This window comes from Mchenga conophoros, linkage group LG23 (assembly GCF_057382185.1).
Source record: "Mchenga conophoros isolate Kocher_MC1m ecotype Shallow Benthic linkage group LG23, M_conophoros_male_GT1.1, whole genome shotgun sequence".
NCBI lineage: Eukaryota > Metazoa > Chordata > Actinopteri > Cichliformes > Cichlidae > Mchenga > Mchenga conophoros.
This window is the reverse complement of record NC_140547.1, coordinates 14,033,411-14,056,698: the sequence shown is the minus strand read 5'-3', so window position 1 is coordinate 14,056,698 and position 23,288 is coordinate 14,033,411. Positions and strand designations below refer to the sequence as shown.

Here is a 23,288-nt window from a genome sequence, read left to right as displayed (position 1 = left end):
ATGACTCTCATTGTAATCCACCATGCCTTGGCTCGGACTTCTCCCATTACTTAAGTTTCCGTGCTGCCTCAGCTCCCCCATCTCCAGTGAAGTGTGTGTGTGCATGTGCCAGCATATGGTCACTGCCACTCAAAGAGAGAGCAGGAGGCCACGAGTGCTGCGCCTCCACCCGTCTTTCATTACCTTTCTTTCTCACCGGCTCTGACCCCCTCCTCTCTCCCCAACAGCTATGCTGGCCAGCTGGCTCCCGCTCGAGTGTCGCTTTCCCGGCTCAGGAGGAGCCAACGAGTACACGAGGGTTTTTTTGTTGTTGTGTGGGACTTTGTGCGTGTGAGATGGTGTTTTACTGGAAGGGAAAGAGCTCCAGGGAGCTTGTTCAGCCTGTGCCATAACCCACTGATAGCAGCGAGGCATGGTGCTTCATCGGACCATCCAGGCAGCTCGAGCGGGAGATCTCGCAGCCCTGAAGGAGCTCGCCTCTTCTGGTCACCTCTCTCCAGGCATCACTGATGCTCAGGGTGCTGGCCCGGTGCACCACGCAGCCAGGTGTGGACGCCTGGACTGCCTGCAGTTCCTGGTGAGCGAGCTTGGGCTGGGTGCTGATCCCCGGGCCTCGAACAAGGCCACACCAGCACATGATGCTGCAGCTACTGGCAACATCCGGGAGCTGCAGTGGCTTGTGCAAGAAGGAGGCTGCAACATTGAGGTAAATATATCCACTCATAGGAATCTTGGCACAAAAAGTTAGAGAGTGAAACCCATCCTGAGAGCTTAAGGAATTAACTTGACTTCCACTGGCTTGAGTACATTTATTAATGTATTCCTTTCGCAGGTAGTTACACCTGTAAAGGCTAAACCAAGAAGTAATTGTTAGAAAATTCTTTTTTTTTAAACTGCAGTGTTTATTGAACCTTTTGATAAATTACATTTATTAAAAGTTTTTTGGGGGAAAATCACAGTGATGATGTAGAGTTCTCAAAAACTCACTTGGCATTACAGAGTTATGATAAATTAACAAATTATTACATTGTAAATGATTAAAACACAATTTAAAGAGATATCAGCTGAAGTGGAATAAGGGCCGGACTGTACTAGTGTGTAATACCAATTTTTACCACAAGATAGTGGAAGTATGTCATTCGAACCTTTATTTTAGTAGGTAAGTCACTAAGTCACTTCCTGCAAAGGAAAGGAAAGGAAACCTCCTGATAAATTAAGAATAAGGCTAAAAAGAAGTGTCAGAAGTTAAAAGAATAGCAGCAAAGATGCAGAAACTGATAAAAATAAATAAATAACAGCCATTGGAAAAACAAACTCTGCCCCCTGGTGGTGAAAGTTTTAGTTAAATTCTGTAAAAGGCGATTGCAAAATGTGAGAAATACGTCATCATCTTATTCATTAAAGATTTGAGAGTTCTGTTTTTCAGGTATTTCAGTAAGCTAAATGTTTTCAGTATTCCACTATTCCAAATTTCAGATTTTGTTTAAAACAGAAACATGAAAGTAACAAAGGATGAAAAAGAACTGACTATGATGATTTAATTGTTAGTTGTTGTTTTTTAAAGTATTACACGGTCATCAATTCATCTAAAATTTGGTTAAATGTATTTTAGAAGACGTAACATACAAGGATAGTCTGAAGGCAATAACTGAAAACTATAATTAATGGAATTAGAAGACTTTAGAATATCTGTTATATGCAAAAGAAGCAGAATAGGAATAATAAACACACATTAAAAACATACTCTTAATGACTCCACTTGGTTATTTTAGCTATTAAAATCATTTTGTTCCTTGAGGGTCGAAAAATAAAGGAAAAAAAGTAATAACAGTAACAGCATAGGGAAAGGAATTAATTACAGTAGTTAAAGTAGTTTAAAAAATTCTCTAAAAGCTTAAACCTATTCTGATGTATTACTGACTGATTACATCATATGGTTTTGACTTAGCTGACATCCATTATGGTAATGTATCACATGTCCAGTAATTATGCCCAGATGGTTGCAGGAAGTATAACAGAGTAGAAGCAGAGTAAAGTTTATTTACATTGTTTTTCAAAACTGAATGTGCAAGATCAGATTTTTAAGCTTCTATTTTACTTACTGATTATCGGAAATCTCTTAGATAAGAATCTCTCCTGCAGCTTTTCGTATAAAAAACAGAAAGCATTTACGGTTCAGTCTAAGGAGCTCGGAAAGTAAGGGACTTAGGCTACTATGACCTGAATGACTGAGAACCTGTGCACACACAATTACTCTTTACTTGTTTTATGTTACTTCATTTTTTTTAATCTGTTGCTAAAATGATAATCAAAAATCATTTACCTCCCCTGAGCCTGTAGAGGAGCAGGTTTTCAGTTTTGTCCACATCAGATCTCTGCGAATGTTTCCAGGATAGAGATGCTGCCGGTGCCACGGCCCTTCACCTCGCGGCTCGGTTCAGTTGTGTGGAGGTCATTAAGTGGCTGCTTTCTGTTGGCGGTGTGGCCAAGGTGGAGACAAACTGTGGAGCTGTGCCTGCTCACTACGCCGCAGCCAACGGGGACCTCACCTGTCTGAAACTGCTCATTCAGGAAGCACCTGGGTGAGTTCACAGCCCTAATTTCACTTCCTAATATTACAGGCTCTGTTTGCCTGCCTGAGGATGTTTGTACAAAGATAATCATCTGCATCCACACTTTTCAAAGCCATCCAGTGGGCCGAATTGGACCCTCTTACTAGATTAATATTAACTGACTTTGCGTTTCCATTTTTCCATTTGTTTTTAGTAAGTTTAGTAAGTATTTTGTTTTTGGAAGTATGTGCAAAGAGTTGCAAGTTTGTGAAACTTCAAGTAGCGCTGTTAGGAAGAAACTTAAAATGTTAAAAATTTAAAAGTTAGAAATGTTATACTTTAGAATAATTTTTGATGATACTTCTGATCTGCTTTATTTTCCATGGCACTATAGTAACTGACGGACCCAAACAAAGCATAATAGCACCTGAGCCGCTGCTATTGGAAGTTCTTAAGCACTGATTAAGTGCAAGTTTAAAAAGTGGTGTTTCAGACTCATTCTTCTATCAGGCAGGTATTAAATTTAGAAACTTTTGCTCTTTTAAAGCATTGAAAACACTACTTCTCTTTGCCACTGAGCGATCACCACAGATCTATAAGCATACCATCCACATAAAACGAGATTAGCGGTTATACGATGGCCAGAGACCGTGGAACAACAGTCATAAAGTGAGCGAGTCCTAAGTTAAACGTTTTTCAGTTTTGAGTGATGCAGCTTCCAGTGGAAGTGAAGGATAACGCTGATTGACATGTGACAGCGTTGGTTACCTTTACAACTAGAGCTTAAACTGTCCAGCATTGACCAACTGTTAACTACACAGCAACTACACAGCAATGCATGAAGGATTTTCTTTATGCACAGAACTACCCATAAGGAGTCCTAACAGCACTTGGGTACAGAGCCTAAAAAAGGCGGGCGTTAGCTTGGATCATGCCTCCATTAGGAAGATAAAGTATTTGTAGACATTATGAGCAACTAATCTCAATCCGTCAAACATTTCATTTCAGTTTGTAAAGTTTCTTCTTTTTTGTCCTTAGCAGTGAAGTTATATTTTTCACTGCCCATCCCCATTTATTTAACCTGCATGAAACAACACATGAAGGACACCTTAAGAGCATGCTGGGTAAAGAATCTACAATGAACTTCTTCACGATGTTGTACTTTCAGATGCATGTCCGCAACATCCACAATCACATTATTTAGCAGTCTGCTGTAAGTATAGTTCTCTGAGAACTGCTGTTCTCTTTTCTATAGATAAATTCTCCTCCCTAAAATCGCATCTTTTTTTCACCTCATGATATGTTATCAGTTGAGACCAAGGTAATGGGATAAGACAAAGGTGATTTTAGGTATATTTTTTACTGTTTCACTGCAGCCCTAGATGGCAGATTAGTTCTTTTAAGAACTTACTTTGTAGAGTAGGGCTGGGTATCGTCACTGATTTCTAGAATCGATTCGATTCTGATTCACAAGGTTCCGAATCGATTCGATTCAATTTGATTCAAATCGATTCAATTTGAATCTGGGAAATTTTGCTGCTGGTTCAGTCAATATTGTTTGGAGAGGGATAAAACCTGCAGCTTCAGAATCAGTGCAAAAAGGAGGTAAACACAAAGCGCATACCTGCTGAAACATCAGAATCAGCGAGCTGTCAGCTTTCAGCCGCGACCGTGTCCGTGCTGTCGGGTGAGAAAAGCGACATCTCACTGATTCTTATGCGTTAGTGCGTCCACGCTTTGTGTTTACGTCTTTGTGCAGAATCCGTGTACCTGCTCTCATTTACTGTTTTAGCTGTTTGGTGGTGGTTGAAATTTTGTGACTTGTAACCTGAGATTCTGGCGTTTCAGGCAAAATAAATTTATAATAAAAAAATCGATTCAGGATTTTAATGAATCGATATCACGTTATCCAAGCTAGAATCGATATAAATCGATAAATCGATAATCAAAAAACAACCCCTATTTAAGAGTGATGTCCCACTTGATCTTACACTGACTCACTTCCAAACCCTTAAAAAAATCTTATCAATAAATATCTGTGTCACCAGAAAACAAAGTAACAGCAAATTACTGGATAAAAAGTATTATTATTATTACTACTATTGCGCTGTTATTTCTCTTCAGCGTAATAAAGTTGGTGCAGAAATTCGTAGTCCCCAGATTATGACTGCAACTGCTGTTGGTCTGGCTTTTCCTCTACTGCCACCATGACACCGACATTTGTTGTCTGCATCCCCACAGAATTATCCTCAAAGGTGCTGGAGGGTCAGTCCAAAACGCTTTGGTGACTTTTCTGCCATCATCTGGTCAAGTTTGATGTTTGTTTGAAGTTCAGGAGATTTTGACCAAGCTCGTGATATTGTCAGCAGCCACTCTTTACCTGCACAGTTTTATCCCTGTTCATACAGATGCTAAAGGACAAAAGGTCAAGTATAGAAAAAAAAGTCTTTACCACTCTAAATGACAAAAATAGAATTACACATGATAACACAGGGAAACAGGTTCTAATACAAAAGTTAGTTCAGTCATCTGCAATTCTTAATGAGCATAACTTTTTCGATTATGGCATGAGGTCACATTTACAGACATCTGAGATGATTAAAGGATGTACGGTATTGGGTTGCGCTCATCAAAAGGAACAAGTAAGTAAACATAAGCACCAGCCCTCACTTCTTCCTCCAATTAAACTTTTCCATCTCCTAAACCCGAGACAGCGGCACAGATAATGGCGCGTGTGGCTCTTCCTGCCTTATACTCTTGTTACAATAGAGTCTGACTGTAATTTGCATGATGCATGGCAGAGTTTAGAGCATCACAAGTAACCATCAGTGACCTGTGAATAATACATGGCTACATGTTGTCCATCACATTCGGCCTGCAGTTGTTAAAGAGCCGTGTGCACACCAGTGGAAACGCTGCTTTGAGGACCAAAAAAGATTTAAATTAAAGAAGAAATTTCCCCTGTGACATAATTTAACATTATTGCTTATATTAGATTTTTGCATAATTTCCACATCGATGTCCAGTGTGATGTGTATCCATAGATACACGCATGGTGTGCTCATTATTTTTGGTGTTATTTTTAATATGTTTTACCCACATTCAGCAACTAAATATTTATTTAATCATTTCCAGAATTAAAAACATACTTCAATTATCTGTGCTTTCATATTTCATTAAGATATTGCTCTGTTAGAACACATCAGACCATGTTGGCCATGAATACCAGATTTTTCTCTCTTTACAAAAACCTTACACATTATAACAATTTCTAACTTAACTACTAACAAAACATTTTTAACAATAGCAACTATAATGAAATAAGCAAACCTATATGTATCTTTGAACTAATTGAAACTGAACTGAAAAGAAAGAAACAATTTAAACCAAATAAAAATAAAAACAGATGAAATTATAATCGATAAACTCTATTTAACTTGTATGTTTAATGAGAAAATGCTCACAGTTAAAAAAGCTGAAACGGTACAACTCTGATATTTTAGTGGAAAAAGCACTGTAGGTTTTTTCAGGTATTTTATTAATGGATCTGAGTAACTGTGGTAACTCTAACTAATACGATACAACAAAATGATTTGTTAACCGGAACAAAAATTGGAACTAGACTTATAAAAGAGACAAAAATGAACTGTTAAAATAAAAATAAAAAGGATATGTCCTTAGTTTTAATCACTGACAGTGGTTAAATTTGCTATACCAACAAACAAGAGAAGGCTTTGGTGCATATTTTTAAAGAGACTGGTTATTTCCATGGCCTGAAGTGTTGGATCTGTAGTGGAATATCTCTTTTTAACTTCTTAAATCTGCCTGTGCTCATATATTTTTTTAATGGCTAACCTCCATCACCTGTTTGTGCACAGGTGTGTGAACCACCAGACGGCTACCGGTGCTACTCCGCTGTACCTGGCCTGCCAAGAAGGGCACCTGCATGTTGTCGAGTACCTTGTGAAGGACTGCAGGGCTGATGTGCACCTGAGGGCCTATGATGGCATGACCTGCCTGCATGCTGCTGCTCACATGGGCCACCAAACTGTGGCGTTGTGGCTGGTAAGTGAAGAAGCATAAATCTATGAAGCTGTTTTTTACATTTGATGCTTTCTTTGATCCGTATTTAATTAACTCTGAACAGGTGACCTGCACTGATATCAACCTGTCCTGTCAGGACATAGATGGAGCAACTGCTCTGCACTTTGCTGCCAGCAGGGGACACTATTGCATCTTGGAGAAGCTACTACACATGGGTTCAAAGGTCATGAAAGATTACTGGGGAGGGACCCCACTTCATGATGCTGCAGAGAATGGAGAGCTGGAGGTCAGAGCTAACTTTTTTCCACATTTTTTATATCTTATGTTTTGTGTTATGCCTGAATAAACTCAATTGTATTAATAAAACTTGTCTCGTTTGATCTCTCAGTGCTGTAAGATCCTGCTGGCCCATCAAGCCAACCCCTCAGATCAAGATATCGATGGGTTCACAGCAGCAGATTTGGCAGAGTACAACGGACACGCTGAATGTGCCAGATATCTCCGTGCCATGGAGAGAAACGTAAGATGTTTGTCACCTGCAGTATATTTTATTTTGCACGTTTTCCCTTGTTTGTTTCCTCTCTTTGTGTCGCGGCACAGCTGTTTGCCTTGGCATGAAAATCAAAGCTCGAGTACGGTCAAACATCTGGAAGATCTTGGAAGCTCAGTGAATCATTTTCTTAATTTGTAACATGTATTTCATTCAGGTCAAGCCTATCATTCTCCTGAGCTGTTCTCTTCCACTCAACCTGATTACATTGCTCTCAGTTCAAGAGGTCTGAGAAAGTGGAGGATGAAGGCTTTAGGGCATTACAGGAGATGATGGCGTGAGTACTGTGGCGGGGGGGGGGGGGGGGGGGTATTCTTCTTTCTTTGTTTTCCACAGATGAGTCTGTCAGGCTAGCTCTTTTGGTTCGTGTGGAATGCAGCGCACTCCTCAATGCGATTGATCAATATTTTAGAGCTGACACCTTGTTTTTGCTGGTGTTGCCTGTTCAAGTCAGACGTCACTGCAGGAAGCACTTACCTGCATTAGGGTTAATCAACTCAGAATACTTTGATGTAAGTCATTCCTCCTGACATGCACAGAATCAGGTGATTTTTTTCAAATAACTTTGGCATATTTCATGAAGACAAGAACAATTTGAGTTACTGACTCATAACGTCACATGAGTAGGCTGAAATTTCATAGCTTTTAATTTGCATTCTGTAATTCACAATTCATTTTAATTCAGTTTTATTTATACAGTGCCAAATCACAACAACACTTGCCCCAAGGTTCTTTATATTGTACGGTATGTATATAATATAAATATATAATAACAGAAAGAAAAAAAGAGAAAACTAAACAATTATATGACCCCCTAGGAGCAAGTGCTTTGGTGACAGTGAGAAGGGAAAAAACTCCCTTTTTACAAGAAGAAATTTCCAGCAGAACCAGGCTCAGAGCAGGGTGGCCATCTGCTATGACTGGTTTGGGTGAGGGGAGGAAGACAGGCCAATAGGATCCATGAATAAGTCAGCGGAGAAGAGCAGCACTCATACATGAAGAGGATGATGATAGGGAAGTAGTGAGGCGTGACTGCCGAGCTCCTCTTAAGAAATAATCCTCCCATGAACAAAGGGAAGCTAATTAGCGCAGGGCTGCTGTGGCGTCCGACACAGCCCGAGCCACCGCCAACTAAGGGCCTATCAGTTACTTCTCTCCAGCGGCTCAGGTGGAGGGCCCGCGGGTGAAAATGCTGAGCCCGTTATGGGATCCACAAGCTTAAGTTTCAGCGTTTTCACCATTCTGATGCCTGGAGCCGGCAACTCTATCCCTTTGTGGAGCTGGAGAGCAGGATGTCATTGGCATCAAACACACATTTGACTGTCAGTCATGTTTTTTTCCAAGAGGCTTGGAAGTGCTATGATTGTCACCTCTGGATGCTGTGTAATGATGGTAGCAGACTGAATGGTATATCGTGTTTCTTGGCACTTTATGAATTGGATACACTAACAGAGACTCAGTGTGAAGTAAAAGGTCATCTGACAGACAACCGACCAAACAGTCACTCGATTTAAATCTTTATAACATTTACAGGATAGAATATGTAATGATTTAAATCCAGCTGTGGCAGAGATAAGGTGTGCAGGTAGACGTGCCTTAATTACATTTCTGGAGGTGTTTTACGTTTGTAACGTAGATCGCGGGTTTCATCGGTTCTTAAGTGTCAGTTGGATAATCTCATTTCCGAGAAGTGACCTGAATGTAGCGGGACAGTGACCGCTGCAGATCTGGACTCGCTGCCATGTTTGGATCACTCACAGCGAGGTCAGACTCGTTCAGCGCTGTCATCTACTCTTCCCTCATCTCGCATCTCAGCAACAGCTGCAATCAAATAAACAGTGTGCGGTGTGAGGTTTACTTCACACGCACACGCGCGTGCACACACACAGAGCGATCAGGCCAAAGATACTGGTGTTTGAGATTTTTGTTATTTTTAGAAACCTTGGAAAGAGCATTCATCAGTCATCACTTTGGTTTTTAAGACACACGTCTAAAGTTTTACATTTCTTTTGAGAAATAAAACACATGTAATCTAATAACTTTAAAGAGAATTTAATGAATTTTGTTGGGCTCATCACATCACTTTATCCTCTTGCACAACAGAGCTGTGAGTCTGTCCGACTCATAATGTTTGGGTGCAAAATTTGATATTTATTAGGAAACTAGTGCAGAGATATTTTACAGCTCTATAAAATATGGACTATATGGACAAAGTGCTGAACACATTTAACCTACCGGAGCAGCTCAGTCATGGAAGTACATGCAACGAAGCTCCTGGTGCACAGTTTTTGTTCTGATGTTAATGGTCAGAGATAGTTTGGAGCACTGCAGTTACTAAATCTCAAACCTCGCTCTGTGACTCACATGGTCTGACACTTCATGGCTGAACTGCTATGGTTCTTATTTGTAAAGCCAGAGTACATTACCAGGTGCTTCATTTTATACATCAATGGGCTAAAGAGGTGTGGCCCAATACCTTTTGTCAGTATAAAGTGTATCACTCATTATATCCAGTGTATCATGACTTTCTTTTGCTATTATATATCTGGTTTTAGACTGCAAAAAAATTTTGAACCCTGAATTTATTTTTCAGTTTTATGTGCGCTTTCATATACGCTATAAAAGGTGCTGTATGGGACATTTTGCTGGCTAGTTTTGGGTCCACGGGCGCCTTCAGAGCAGTGGTTCTCAAAGTTTGGAGGGCCTGATACCCCTTAGAGAAGGACGGCATCATAGTGCCAGAGTGTAAAATATTGTTGTTTTGTTATATCCCTTTTTTGACTATGAGATCGATATGATTGGTCCGTCACTCCCAACTTCTTTCAGTGTGATTGGTTACTGATGTGAAGGTCTATGTTTTAACTAAGTAGTATCTTTGAACCCAATTTAAAGTGAGAGAAAGAAAAACGCAACATTAAGTAGAAAAAAGGCAAAACCAATTCCAATTAGAAGTTCTATAAACTGCATCAGTTTTATGTCTGTGATGTAAACTTCTATATATGGTGTCGTATTGTGATGACCAAGTTACAGCACATGAAAGGTCGAATTCTTTCCCTACATTTTGATACCATGTTCACCTTCTATTCCTTCTGAGTCAAAATAATTTTCTAATGGAGTCATATCTGTGTTCACGTGTGATACTTTGAAATATAATGAAGCTGTTGTACAGAGGAAAGTCGGCTGAGTCTGAGGGGTTCGGGTGGGAGCATTTTTGATTGATGAATGAGCTCTTCTATTCAATCGTCCCAGGTGGAAAAACAAAATCACCTGATTACCCACGCGCATGTCTCTGCTCCAGGTGCTTTGACAAGTCTTCCGCTGATACCTCCCTGCGTGTAACAGCATGACCGCTGGTTTGTCAATGCATTAGTGACATTACCGGCCATCCTATCCGGTCCCTCAATTATTAACAGCATTCTCCGATCAGAGTTTATTGTTTATTACCTGGCGGCCCTTGGCCACTGTTAAGAGACGCTGATGATGGTGTCAAACAAGTGGACGGTGATCTTAAGATAGCACGCCCCAATACCTGGCTGCACAAGTCGGTGTGAGTCATACCACGAAGTGTGCGCCGAGAGAACTGCTCGAGGTCAAGGTCGGTGAGTTTTAGTTTGGTCTGTTTGTCAAAGTGCAATCGTTTTTTTTATTGTGCTCATGTGATTTTGTTTGTGCGTGTAAACTGTATGAGTGGTGATCTTTAATGTTATGTGCTTCTGTCTTTGTTGCTCTGTGCCAGGAACTACAGTTGAAAAGCCTCTGTAGTTAAATTTGGGCACATTTACACGATGGACCCAAGTGCTCGTTAATTAATGAGCATTGTCCCTCACCATATTATAAGCTCTCTTCCTTGTTTTTATACTCGCGCCTTATTTTTCTTTGAGCTGAAGGAAAGTGAGCGGACAGGCTGAGTAATTAATTTTGTGAAATGAATGGAAAGTTTTGTATGTTCCGTTTGAGAGGCCCGAACTGGCAGATGTTTTGGCAGCATTTTGCCTATTTTCTGATCAGTTATAGCCTGTTACGGTTAGGCATGAGTAACGCTCCAGGCTCATGACCTTACTTTATTTTGTCATTGTTGATTTTTGCAAATTGGATGTGTTTTCTTTAAGCTTGCAGTTTCCAGACATGTCCAATAGTAGTTACAATATTTCAGCACTAAGTAGACAAATACTTTCAGTTATTACTTTTGTAGCTGCAGCAGATGCAAAAAAAAAAGAAAATGCTGTAGATGTTCCCAAAAACAGTATATCTGTCAGTTGGTAGTCTCGCAAGCATTTACCTCCATGGAGGAAACCTGAGAGTATATTGCCATGTGAGTGGACATGTATTTACACTATAGCGGTCTGTGTATAATGTGCAGCCGCTGTATACATTCCCTGTTGCAATTTATCACTGTGAATATTTCACGTGGAAGCAGGTTGTTTGAATGATTGATTCCAGAGTGCAGAATTACAAGACATGTTTCTTAAACACAAACTGTGTTTCTGAAATAATTAAACTCTCCCGTGGTTCGACCCACAGGGACCGCAGATTACTGGAGCTGCATGTCTGACAATGAGACAGCATTGAGTAGCTGTTTCTTAACTCCCTGGCTCCTAATCTGTAGCGATCAGAGCCTTTGTGGTCTTCGACAAAAAGGAGAGCAGATCCAGGCCAAAAGCAGGGTTAGGCTATCTGAATATGCGTGGCAGTAGTGATGGGGGAGTGATGAAAACCAAATGCTCTCTGGCCACTGCATCTAATTAAACACACACATGCAGGGTTCATCGTAGTTTTTAGGACACTGAACTGTTACGAAAAAGGTCACAAAGGAATCGGGCTCCCCCTTCCCATTTCCCAGCCCGCTTGTTGTTTATCTATTTATGGATTGCACAACTTCTGGGAAGATTATTCCTCCGCCCGAGCTGTGTCACAGCATATTTCGTGTTGCACGACATCAAAGTGCCGCGTGAGAGGAAATGGCACGGACCACCTCATGGACGTAACGCACAACAGCGTGCAGCAGCATATTAGGCCTGGCTTTGAAGTTTTGGCTACTAATAATGTCCTCTGAGAGGTGAATTTGATATGTATTCTGTATGGAGTGCATTAGGACAATGCAGGTTCATTAAAGGCGACCTAAATGCTTCCATACGTCCGACAGCCTGCCTGGAGCGGTGTGAAATGCTGCCACCTATTCAGCCGTGCATGTGCTTGTTTTCTTCTTTGGTTTGGTGCGAGTCTTCAGGCTGTGAAATGTTTCATGTGCTCATTTGTTCATCATAATCAGAAACTTCCTTTTTTATTCTAATTAAAAACCTAGCAGACTTATATCCTTGATAGCCTGTAAAAAACAACAAAAAACAACAACAACAACAACAACAACAACAACAACCATATTTAACCTAAAACAACTGACACTTTTGACACTTTCTGGCACAGAACCTGCTCCCATATTGAAATCATCTCGTGTGACTGGTTACACTGCCTGAATCTACATTTTTAATACTTTAAAGGCTCCCAAAACCTGCTGTAATCTGGGATTTCCTGTTTGTGCCTAAACTTGACATATTTACCTGTTAAGTAGTTTGTATTATGGACAAAAGTATTGAGCCACACCTCTTAATCTTTGAATTCAGTCGCATTGCCACAGGTGTATAAAATCAAGCACGCAGCCATCCAATCTGCCTGTACAAACATTTGGATCTTTGTAAAGAGCTCACTGAATTCAAGCATGGTGCTGTAATTGTGCTGAGGCACATAGAGAGTAAAAGTTGCCAGTGCTCTTCTGACTCAATAACTGCAGAGCTCCAGACTTCCAAACCTCCTCTGGCATTAATGTCAGCATAAAAACAGTGTACAAAGAGTTCCTGCAGGGGTAATGGAGGTGATGTAGCATAGGTCCCCAGTACTTTTGTCCAAATAGTGTATGATTTAAGAACAAACTGAAAGAAAAAACACACCTGAAAATCATCTTTTCCCCTATCTACAAATGATGAATGGAAACTGTTGTAAATGTAAGATTTGACTATACTAACAAAGAGAAGAAATTATGTCCTCTCTGTGGTTGGTTTGATGTACTCCTGTAAATTAAGATTAAAGACTACAGTCGTACTTTACACACAACTATCACACAGAAGTAATAACAAAAGCAGTCTGAGACTGCATAGCTTCCCTCCACATCATGGATGAATCGAGTCCCTGGATCCAGTTGGTGTCATTTTGTTGTGAACATCAAGGCCATTTCCCCCAGCTTTTCCTCTTTCAGTTTAAGATATACTTTTATCTATCTTAAAAGTTGAAAAATTACAAAAAAAAGAACCTAAAACAAAATAAAATAATGTCCTTTTTTAACAGTTTTTCCAGTTCAGGGGGCTCGTGTGGCACTGAATCCTATCCCAGCTGTCACTTGGGGAAAAGCAGCCATACATTACATTCATACCTACCTACGGCCAGTTTAGAATCAGCAACCTGACTGAACACGCCTGTCTCCGGACTGTGGGAGGAAGCCAGAATAGAAACAAAGACCCCAAGCAGGCACAGAGAGCCATCTCCATGTAACATAGGTCAACAAATTCAATAAAGCAAAACGAGCACAGCAAATGTGAGGTGAAATTAAGATGGCTCAGTGTACACACAGGGTCAAGTGTAGAAGGACAATCCACACTAAAATGTGTATGTTGGTACGTGTTTGTGAAGATATGATGCGGAAAGTACAATTTTGCCTCATTTCGCAATATTAAAAAAATCCTTGCAAAAATTCCTGGATCGAGATCAACTCCAAAAGTGAATTACTTCTAAGTTGGGCAAAGCTCCATTTCTATTAAACTTCTCATGCAAAAGTTCTGTGTGTAACTTTTTAAGTCAGGCAATCTGAACCAATCACATAACCTCCTTGATGGAGATCTCTTTTCATCTGTTTCTGTGGTGTTCGCTCAAACGAAATCTTACTCCATAATGAGGTCACACGTAACTAGACAAACCAGGCTCGTTGCATGAAAAGCACTTGTGACGTCATGCAACGGCCACCAAACTGCAGTTCAGTGTGATGGTGGGAAACCTGCAGCAGTTCAGGTGAGGTGAAGAGAGAAGTCTCTGAAAATGGATCATCTTACAGCAGGCATGATGTCACCTGATTTAGATGACAGGAAAGATATAACGCAGTAAGCACTTCTTTGATCCTCATCATTTTCTAAGACAAAAATGTGAGTGTTTAAAATAGAACTCTGACTGAGCACGTGCCTTATTTTATTAACATTAACATCAGTCATTTCAAATTAATACTTATCAAACTCCTTATGTATCTCAGTTTTTTAAAAAGTAGGAAAATAATTTCAATCAAAGGCTGCTGTTGTCATTCATGGAGTCTGGGCAGTGGCAGATGTCAAATGGCTGCAAAAGTCAACCTTTTTTAGTTTAAACCTGAGAGTAACATAGCTGAAGAGGTAAATAAAATGTACATAAACAATTGTTTGCTGTAAAGAAGTCAGCATGTGTGTCCAATAGTTGTATTTTCACATGATAGCATCAATAACCAGCATATAGTCCTCCTCTCCTTTTTTATTCAACTCAGTTTCATGCTCACACATGTAAGCATGATTCATAATTACAGGCTCAATACAATGGCCAGCGTACAGCTGCATCCAGCCGAATAGCTACATCGGTTAGCTGGAGACGCTGATTGACTGGTGCTTCCTCTGTGATCAGGGTCAGAACTTTTGGGTCATTTTCAGAGCTGATACTTTATTGCTTAGCTAGAGAGCATCTATGTTTTCCTGTCTTTCACAATTCTTAAAGCATTTTCACTCAATATCTAAGGGCGTTTGCATGGCTCATGGGAGAAAATTATCGTCACGGTGTTTAGCTTTAGTCATTGCTTATAACCAGCAGCATTTATGAGCCATAAATAAGTAAATCAAATACAGCAGGAGGGAAGTGCCGAAAACACAGCTGCAGCTCTTTTGGAAGTTTCCCGCTCCTTCCCCCTCTTCTTATCGACAGTAAAGCTGAACAATATTGCTTCACTTGTTTCCTTTTGATGGGAAATTACAACCAAAAGCAGCACAGTGTGCTTTTTGCTTTACTTTTTTTTCATTATTCAGAAACTGTGAGCCGTTTGAAACGACGACAGCTCTGGAAACCATTGCACACACAAAGGAATGGAGGCTTTCCTGAGTCAAAACATGCATTAAACATTTAGGGATTTTAAAATCATGAAAAAGTGTGCTTCAGCTGAAAAGAAATTTGGAGCATATTAAGGCCAGCAAGTTGTAATATTCAGGGTTCATTAGACCTGTAAGTAATGTATAATTCCATTGATAGCACTGTCAAGCTAAAAATCACAAAGGCTTCACAACAAAATGCAAAAAAGTTACCCAAAAGCAAGTTTTAAAACTTTTTAAAAGAAACAGCTGAGTCCACAGATCTCAGGCTCAGACAGAAAGAGGTTCAGAGTCTAGGGGTCACTGTTGCAAAAGCTCTGTCTCCTTTAATTATTAGCTGGCAGGCCGTAATCACCTGATCCTAGGGACCTGCTGGCGATGTATGGATGTAACGGTTATCTGATAACCAGAATCTTAAAATAAATCCTAAAGTCAGTGGAGAACCAGTGCTGCAGAATTAACCATGGTGTGACATGTGAACAGCTAAAACTGCAGAACTGCAGGAGGTAACGGTAACGATGGGTCATTTCAAATCCTAACAATCCAATTGCAATGAAATGAAGGCATGAATAACAATCCCCAATTCAGAGCATAACACAATAGACCTCAACTTGGTAAGCAAGGTAAAAGCTGAAACAGCAGTCACACCAAGCTTCCTGATCCTGATTAGCAAAAGTGGCAAGGGGAACTAGAATTTGCATTACAGTTTTTAATAGAGTCAAAGCACGTATGTAAGATGTGTGACTGGGGCTTAAATGAGATACAAAACTGGATTCCATATGTGCAGCAGTGATAAGAAATTTCTTTAACAGTAATCAAAATGTGCTGAAGAGGGAGCAGCAGAAACAATAAAGTCCCCAAACAGGAGCCTTGTGGCACACCATAGGCAAAAGAAGTGAAGAGGACCTGGACTTAGAAACAGCCACAGAAAAGGAGCATTCAGAGAATTTGAAGAAAGATCAGATGTAAATAGTGGAGCAGCACGTTGGCATGGTGGTTAGCACTGTTGCTGCACAGCAAGTGTCTGTGTGGAGTTTGCATGTTCTCCCCCGTGTTTGCGTGGGTTCCCTCCGGGTACTCCGGCTTCCTCCCACCGTCCAAAGACATGCAGCTTGTGGGGATAGGTTAATTGGATAATCCAAATTGCTACTAGGTGTGAATGTGCGAGTGAATGTGACTGTGAATGGTTGTCGGTCCCTGTGTGTTGGCCCTGCCACAGACTGGTGACCTGTCCAGGGTGTACCCCGCCTCTCGCCCTATGACAGCTGGGATAGGCTCCAGCGACCCCCGCGACCCTGAAAAGGATAAGCGGATGGATGGATGGATGGATCAGATGTAAATAAAACATCTTGCAAATGAGAATCATTTTGTGGTTGTGACATATCTTCCAAGTATGAAATAATTGTACAAAAGCAGCTAAAGGAAGCTGCAGTTCTGTAAGTGCAAGTATAAGGACAAACAAGTATTTGTAAAGTTTGTGCATCATTCTGCTTCCTTGTTGAAGGAACTTGTGTTTTGTTTTTTTAGTAACCCGTATATTGAAGTTTGTAGATTGCCGGTTAATTTTCGATTGTCTTTGGTGTTTGTTGTCTTATTTCTGTTTGTTTGTTTGTTTGTTTTGCTTTTTTGAATTATGAATAAATTTTAAAAAATCATTTATTCAAACTGAATATAGGAGATGCTTCTTTATTATTCCACGTTTTTTTCCTTTTTTTAATCCTTATTACCTCTTTTTGTCACACTCTGTTTCCACGTTTTCCAAGGTGATTATAATTATAGTGCAGTAAAGTGCAGTAAAGTCTTATTCTAAATATTTTAAATGTTTGCAGGCCTACAGTGTAGATAAGCCCATTGAGGTTCCCACTCCAGCAGAGGAGGTGAAAGTAAAGCCAGCCCTGGTGTTGCCGCACAGCAGGGAAGACTACTACGGGAGCCTGAGTGACACATGCACAGACAGTCACAGCAGTAACTCACACATGGACAGTTTAAAGGTAATCGCAGTTTAGTTTTTATGATGCTTTCTGGTTTTTTTTGTGGTTTCTTAGAGCACGCCAGTGAGTCCTTTTATTTGTTTACAATAGCAGCCTGAGAATGAGGAGTCTCCACAAGCAAGATGCCCTCAGTCCCTGCTTGCACCTTCTTTACCTTCTGGTTCATCTACACCTGCCCAGCCTCAGAGGACTGCCGTCAGTAGAATAGAGCAGGTTGAAATCGCGACATCTGGTGAGAGAAACATCTGTGGAGCTTATTTAATTGCTCTTATTGCAAAGCAAGGCAAAAATTTATTGCACAATTTCATGGTAACAGTGAGTCATTTCAAATATTAATCTGCTTTAAAATGACTGGGAAAATGACTGCTCATGACTTGTACTGCAGTTATTAGATGTTTCAACCAACCCAAGGCCGCTGGGAGTGAGAGAACTGTCTGTACTGATAAGACAATGTTGCCTGATGCAAACCTCCTGGCTGAAAGAAAACTTCTTGGCGACATGAAGTCCATTAAATCTTTGAAACAGTCAGGAATATCGGGAGTTTTCACTGGACAAGCGGTAAGTATTCTAGGCTTCCTTATTTTAAATATCCTGTCATCAGATTCACTTCCTTTCTTTGGATAAAAAGCTGATAGCTAGAACTCTGCCGCTTCATGTATCTCTGAAGAATAAGATGGTGGTCCTACCTACTGAGGAGGCCAACCTGTCAGACATTGATTATCTGGTGCCCACCCATGATGAGAGAGGCTGTCCCATAGCAGAATGGAAGAGGCAAGTCATGGTGAGACAGCTGCAGGCCAGGCTGCTGGATGAGGAGGATCAGAGGAGAAAGGTAATGTTGTCTGAGAGATGAATTAGGGCACAATTTAGTACTTTCAATCAAGAAGTCATTGTGTACAAATCGGATCTTCAAGGTGCTTTTCATGTAGGACTAAATCAGAGAATTTCGGGAGTAAACCAAGATTGATGTGACTTTTTAGACTAGCAGTTCCAGAGAAAAGGGAAATGAGCCTGATTGCCATTTAATTGTTGGCTTTTAAGTAGAAACAAAAGACTGTAGCCCCAATCCAACCTTTTAAAATTTATCAAACAGTTAGTCGATAACACTTTAGTGTATGTCCTGTATTTAAAAAGTGTCAGTTTTTGCTTCTAATGGTACTTCTAAGCCCTTTTAGATTATACAGAATGCAACTGCATGCAAAACAGTCATTATGTTGTGTGGATCTTTACGTATTAGATTCTTTATAAAATCCTTTGTGTTATAGGTTGGTATAAGTTGTGTTTAATATTTCAGCTTCTGTAACAGGAAGTAACCCAACCGTTGGGTTACACTTGTAGGTACTCGTGCACACACTTTCCCCATTTCTTTTACATTTAAATCCCAAAGGCAAAGGCCTTTCTGGTTTCTTGGAATAGTCATTTAAAAATGAACAAATATTTGGGAAAATATTTGGAGTGTTTCTTGGAAAAGATGGAGCACATAAAATGAATAACTTCATCGACAGACAACTTTGAATTTCCGCCTGCTGGCTGAGCAAAAGAAGCTATCTCCACTTCTGGGTGGAGAAAGCTTTATTTTCTCGCATTAAAGACAAAACGGCTTTTAGTCAAGAAATGACCACCACAATAATCTATAATAATCAACCGTAGTAAGGTCTGCTATTTGAGGTAAAGCCTAATTTAAACAAAACCTCCCCTAAACAAATGGTTACAGTCTAAACATAATGAGAAAAGCAAAAATTGCAGCTCGTTCTTTGTGTTGCTTCTCTAAATCTGCATTACTGAAAATCTGAAAAACACTTGGAAATTCAGTCCCCATTTACTTTTAATTGCTCATAACAAATCACTGAACACATAGCACATTGTGAGTCAAGTCATATTTCTGAGGTTTGGATGAGGTCTGTGTTGCAGTTTTAATGTATCATTACTCTTTTTCTTGCATGCCAAAACCCTCTGAAATGTTTAAAAAATGTAAAAATTACATCCTGCGTGTTTATCTGGTGTTTGCCTCTTCTTTTACAGGAAAACGGGAACAGATTTGCCAAAGTCAGCTGGAGGTACTCCCAAGCCCACAATGCCATCCTGGGGCCCTCTGGTGAGCTGCTGACTGAGGGTGATCTCATCTATCTGGAGCAGCAGATTGCCAACGTCTCCCTGCAGAGGAACTGTGAAGGCTACGAGTTGGAGTTGGCTCGTCTAGCTGAGGAGCTCAGGCACATCCTGCCGGCCCCCATAGTGAACATCACCGTCAACACGCAGTTTGGGAACTTCACAAATCAAGTTCCCTTACCTGTGTGGTGCGGCCGTATCTCGGGGATCGTAAAGAGCATGTCTCTACTCATGACCAACCTGACGGACCAGCCCTACTGCAAGATGCCCAATACAGAGCTTATCACAGTGTTTTCTCAGACGTCAGACAGAAAGAACTCCACTAGGGGACGCAGGGAGATGATCGAGGATGAAATCCATCAGTTTGGAGTGTCTGTGAGGACTCTGAAGTCAAATTTTGAAACGCAGAACTTGTCGTTGTTAGCTGAACCTTCAGAAGCTCACATGTTAACCTCTTCCACACAGTTTGAGGCCCCAGAGTCAGGAAAGCAGGTTAAAGGGCTGAATCCAGCTGCAGAAATAGATCAAAACAGTGACTCTGGTATTGACTATGATACAAATGTTCCTGATGTTCAAGAGACCATTAGTCTTAGAAAGGAGAGGATAGTTGTTCTGTTTTTAGGCCACTGGAAGAAATCTGCTTACACTGTGGCAATGAAGAGCAAGGATGCAGCAGAGAGGAAGATAAGTGGAGGAAACCCAGACATGGGTGACAGATCTGGTCATAGGAGTAGCATCGAGAGTGCTCAGTCAGAGATGATGAATAGTTCCCTGGGACACTTCTTCAAGCAAAGAGGTGCTGTCAACAAGATGCTGGGAAACTGGAGAAATATGATTTCCAGTGTCCCTTCAAGGCAGATAAGAAGGTAGGATGGGGTGACTTTCCCTTCCTATTGAAAACTGAAACTGTTCACATCTTTAAGTAACTTAATCAGAGATTTGCGTGGATGTTTGTGTGTCAGATCATATTGTAATTTTCACCTCACATCAGAATCATGGAGTTAAGAACAATATCTGTTTTCTTTTAATGCATATATGCTGTTCCTCCATAGTAGATGTTTATATATTTACCCAACATGCGAAAGGTCACTGGTTTGAGATCAGGAGGAAACACAAATACCTTTAGGGTTGCGGGTTGCATCGTCAAGATTTGCCAACTCAAATTATCTGTAAATTATCTGTGGTGACCCCTTGTAAATAAGGGATCAGCTGTAAGAAGCTTTATACTGTATAAATGATACACGAGAAGTGTGGTTAACGCTCAAGCAACCAAGCTAATTTAGCAACTAGAATTACAGAGGGGTTCATTATAACCCTATTATACGTTATATAGCAAAGTATAATGGGTGTGTGTGTGTGTGGGGGGGGGGGGGGGGGGGTAATTCTGTCTTGGGCAGGCCTGGCAACGAAGCTCGAGAGAGAGAACACCAAATGGCCAGGCATTAGCCTAAGGGGCCAAAGAGGCAAAATGGGCCAGCCTTCTTGTGGGCTCACCAGCTGCAAGAGATACCATAGGGGTTGGGTGCAATGTGCCTGTTGAAACTAGCTCTTGGGACATGGATTGTCAACTCTCTGATGGGAAAGGAGTCTGATACATTGGGGTTTTCCCAGCTGAGCTTGGAGAAGGCAGTCAAACATATCCCTTGGAGGTTCTTCCTTTTTCAGGGTTCTTCAGATTTATGGCCCCATTGCTGGCGATAAGTCTGACTCATTTCCGTTAGGTGTTGGACTTTGCTAGGGATGCCCTTTGACACAATTTTGGAGTGATTCTCCCTGACCTGGAAATGTCTCACTGATTGCCTGGATAAGCTGGAGAAGGTAGCTGGGGAGAGGGTGGTCTGGGGCTTTGGTTCCCATCCCTTCCCCTGTCTCGACTTAAACTAAATTTAAGCCTGAAACCAAATAAAAAATATTTTTCAACATAAATACCAAATATCAGGCTTGGATTCTGCTTTTTTTTTTATTTATAGGACATTTATAGGACAGTAAATCAGAATTAGAATACCTTATTAATCACTAAGCAAATTATGTCAATAAGTGTCTATAAGTTTTGTACCAGTACTCAGAAAATACATTTATATTAATGCTACATAATTACATAATTTTGGGCTTGGTAAACTATGGACATATGGTATCTCCTTGTTCATGCTTGGTGAATGACAGATAGTCAAATACATTGTTGTGTAACCTGCAGTGTTATCAACAGGCTCCAAAGGCAGAAAGCCCTCTACTCGCCAGAGCAGTTCTTACCCCGTCTGGATGGTGTTCCTGTAGAGTATGACAACCTGACCCTAGATCTCTTCATGCTGGGCTACTTTCACATCTTGGAGCTGGACCTGCCAGTCGATGAACGGAAAATGAGGCATCTTCTGTGCTTCGAGGTATTCGACCATGTGGGGAGCTTCCCCTGGGAGATGGTCAGGGACTTTCATAAGGCCGTCATTCAGGACATTGAGGCTGGGAACCGTGAGTGGAAGGACGGCTTCGAGGACATTAAAATAAAGTTCTTTGGGAATACCTTGAGTCAGCCTGAATGCTCTACAGAAACAGTAAAACACAGCCTCCCAGAGGTTAGACAGGTCCCTAAAGTCATTGTGCAGACGCCTACGCCAGATGAGGGGACACTCTACACTGGAACTGACATTTCCAGTTTTAGTAATGAAGAAATTTGTAAATATATTGACCGTAGTTTTGCTTTTTGGAAAGAGAAGGAGGCAGAGATTTTTGATTTCGAGTAGTCACTTGTGTCATATTTTTAGATAACATCGGGGCTGGCTATCAAACTAATTAATGAACTAAACATTTCCATCATCAGTTATGAAGTAAAGTTGGCACAGATATCTTAAACCTAATTGTCGGAAGTCTTGTTTACTTAATGTTTCATCGTAAATTTCTTTGTCTGAATTATAATTTTGTTATTTTTTTTTACTGTTTATAAAAAATATATATGCTTTTAAGAGTAGAATATTTAGGTACTGTGGTAATAGTATTGAAACTCAGTCAAATAATTGTCAATATCATCAAGTTTCAGACGATACCCAGCCCTGTTAAAAAAGAGTGCTAAAAGTGTTTTTGTTCAGTTCTTTGTTAAGAGAGCATTTTGTGGTAAATATTTGCAACAAAGCCTCAGAGTGATCCATGGTCTGAGAGAAACCAATTCTGACATTCTTACAAATAAATCTTAACATAGAGCTCAATTGATTTTCATTGTTTTCATATTCATTTCACTGATCTTATCCTTCATTAAAAATCTTACTTTTTAAATGTTTTTTTCTTGTTTCTGAGACTCATAAAAACATGGACCTGGAATCTCCTAGAACAGCTTTGAAAAGTTCTTACTTACCATGTTTTGAGCCTTGGTGATGCACCTCAGTTCATCCTTAAACAAACAATATTTGTTTCTTCCGATTGGGTTACGTGTAAACACAAGGTTTGACCACCAGGTGGGTGGGTCTATGCTCGCAGACAGATTTGCGGGGCTTAAAGTCATGCCATTTTCTCAGATGCCACTGTTTTTACCGGTTAAGCACAAGTTATCCCAGGTGAGACTGAATCTGCCACACCAATAACGGACACATTTGAGAGGAATGAGACCCTTTTTCATTGATTTCATTCATGTTTTGCGTTTTAATTGTTTTTTTTTTTACTTCTGGTTTTGTAGCCTGGTTATGTTTAGGCACAAATATGTTTCAAAATTTCTGGTAAAACAAGTCTCTTCACATTTAAAAATGATCATTTGAGAGTGACCTGTCTTGTTAACGCTGTAACCCAATGTGTCAGGGCACAGACTTCATAGGACACTTTCTGTGTAAATGAGGACCATCACTGGCTTTGATAAAACAGGATTAACTGACCGCTTGAAAATAAAAATGTGCTAGATGACCGTACAGCACACACTTGA

At 40.4% G+C, this 23,288-nt stretch overlaps 1 protein-coding gene across 1 annotated transcript; it reads left to right on the top strand.

Annotated features, from left to right (window-relative positions):
• Positions 1 to 76: 76 nt before the first annotated feature.
• espnla (espin like a) lies at positions 77 to 22,614 on the top strand. The gene is made up of 11 exons (XM_085265219.1): positions 77 to 706; positions 2,392 to 2,582; positions 6,431 to 6,617; positions 6,700 to 6,882; positions 6,985 to 7,116; positions 17,117 to 17,278; positions 17,369 to 17,510; positions 17,664 to 17,836; positions 17,946 to 18,110; positions 19,301 to 20,253; positions 21,594 to 22,614. The coding sequence occupies exons 1-11, from the start codon at positions 413 to 415 to the stop codon at positions 22,123 to 22,125; spliced, it is 3,114 nt and encodes a 1,037-aa protein (XP_085121345.1). The 5' UTR covers positions 77 to 412; the 3' UTR covers positions 22,126 to 22,614.
• The last annotated feature ends 674 nt before the right edge of the window (positions 22,615 to 23,288 follow it).

Coding starts and splice junctions, on each gene's coding strand:
- espnla (XM_085265219.1), top strand. CDS start 413: ATGGTGCTTCATCGGACCATCCAGGCAGCTCGAGCGGGAGATCTCGCA. Junction 2,583..6,430: donor CTCATTCAGGAAGCACCTGG/GTGAGTTCACAG, acceptor GTTTGTGCACAG/GTGTGTGAACCACCAGACGG. Junction 17,837..17,945: donor GAGTTTTCACTGGACAAGCG/GTAAGTATTCTA, acceptor GTATCTCTGAAG/AATAAGATGGTGGTCCTACC.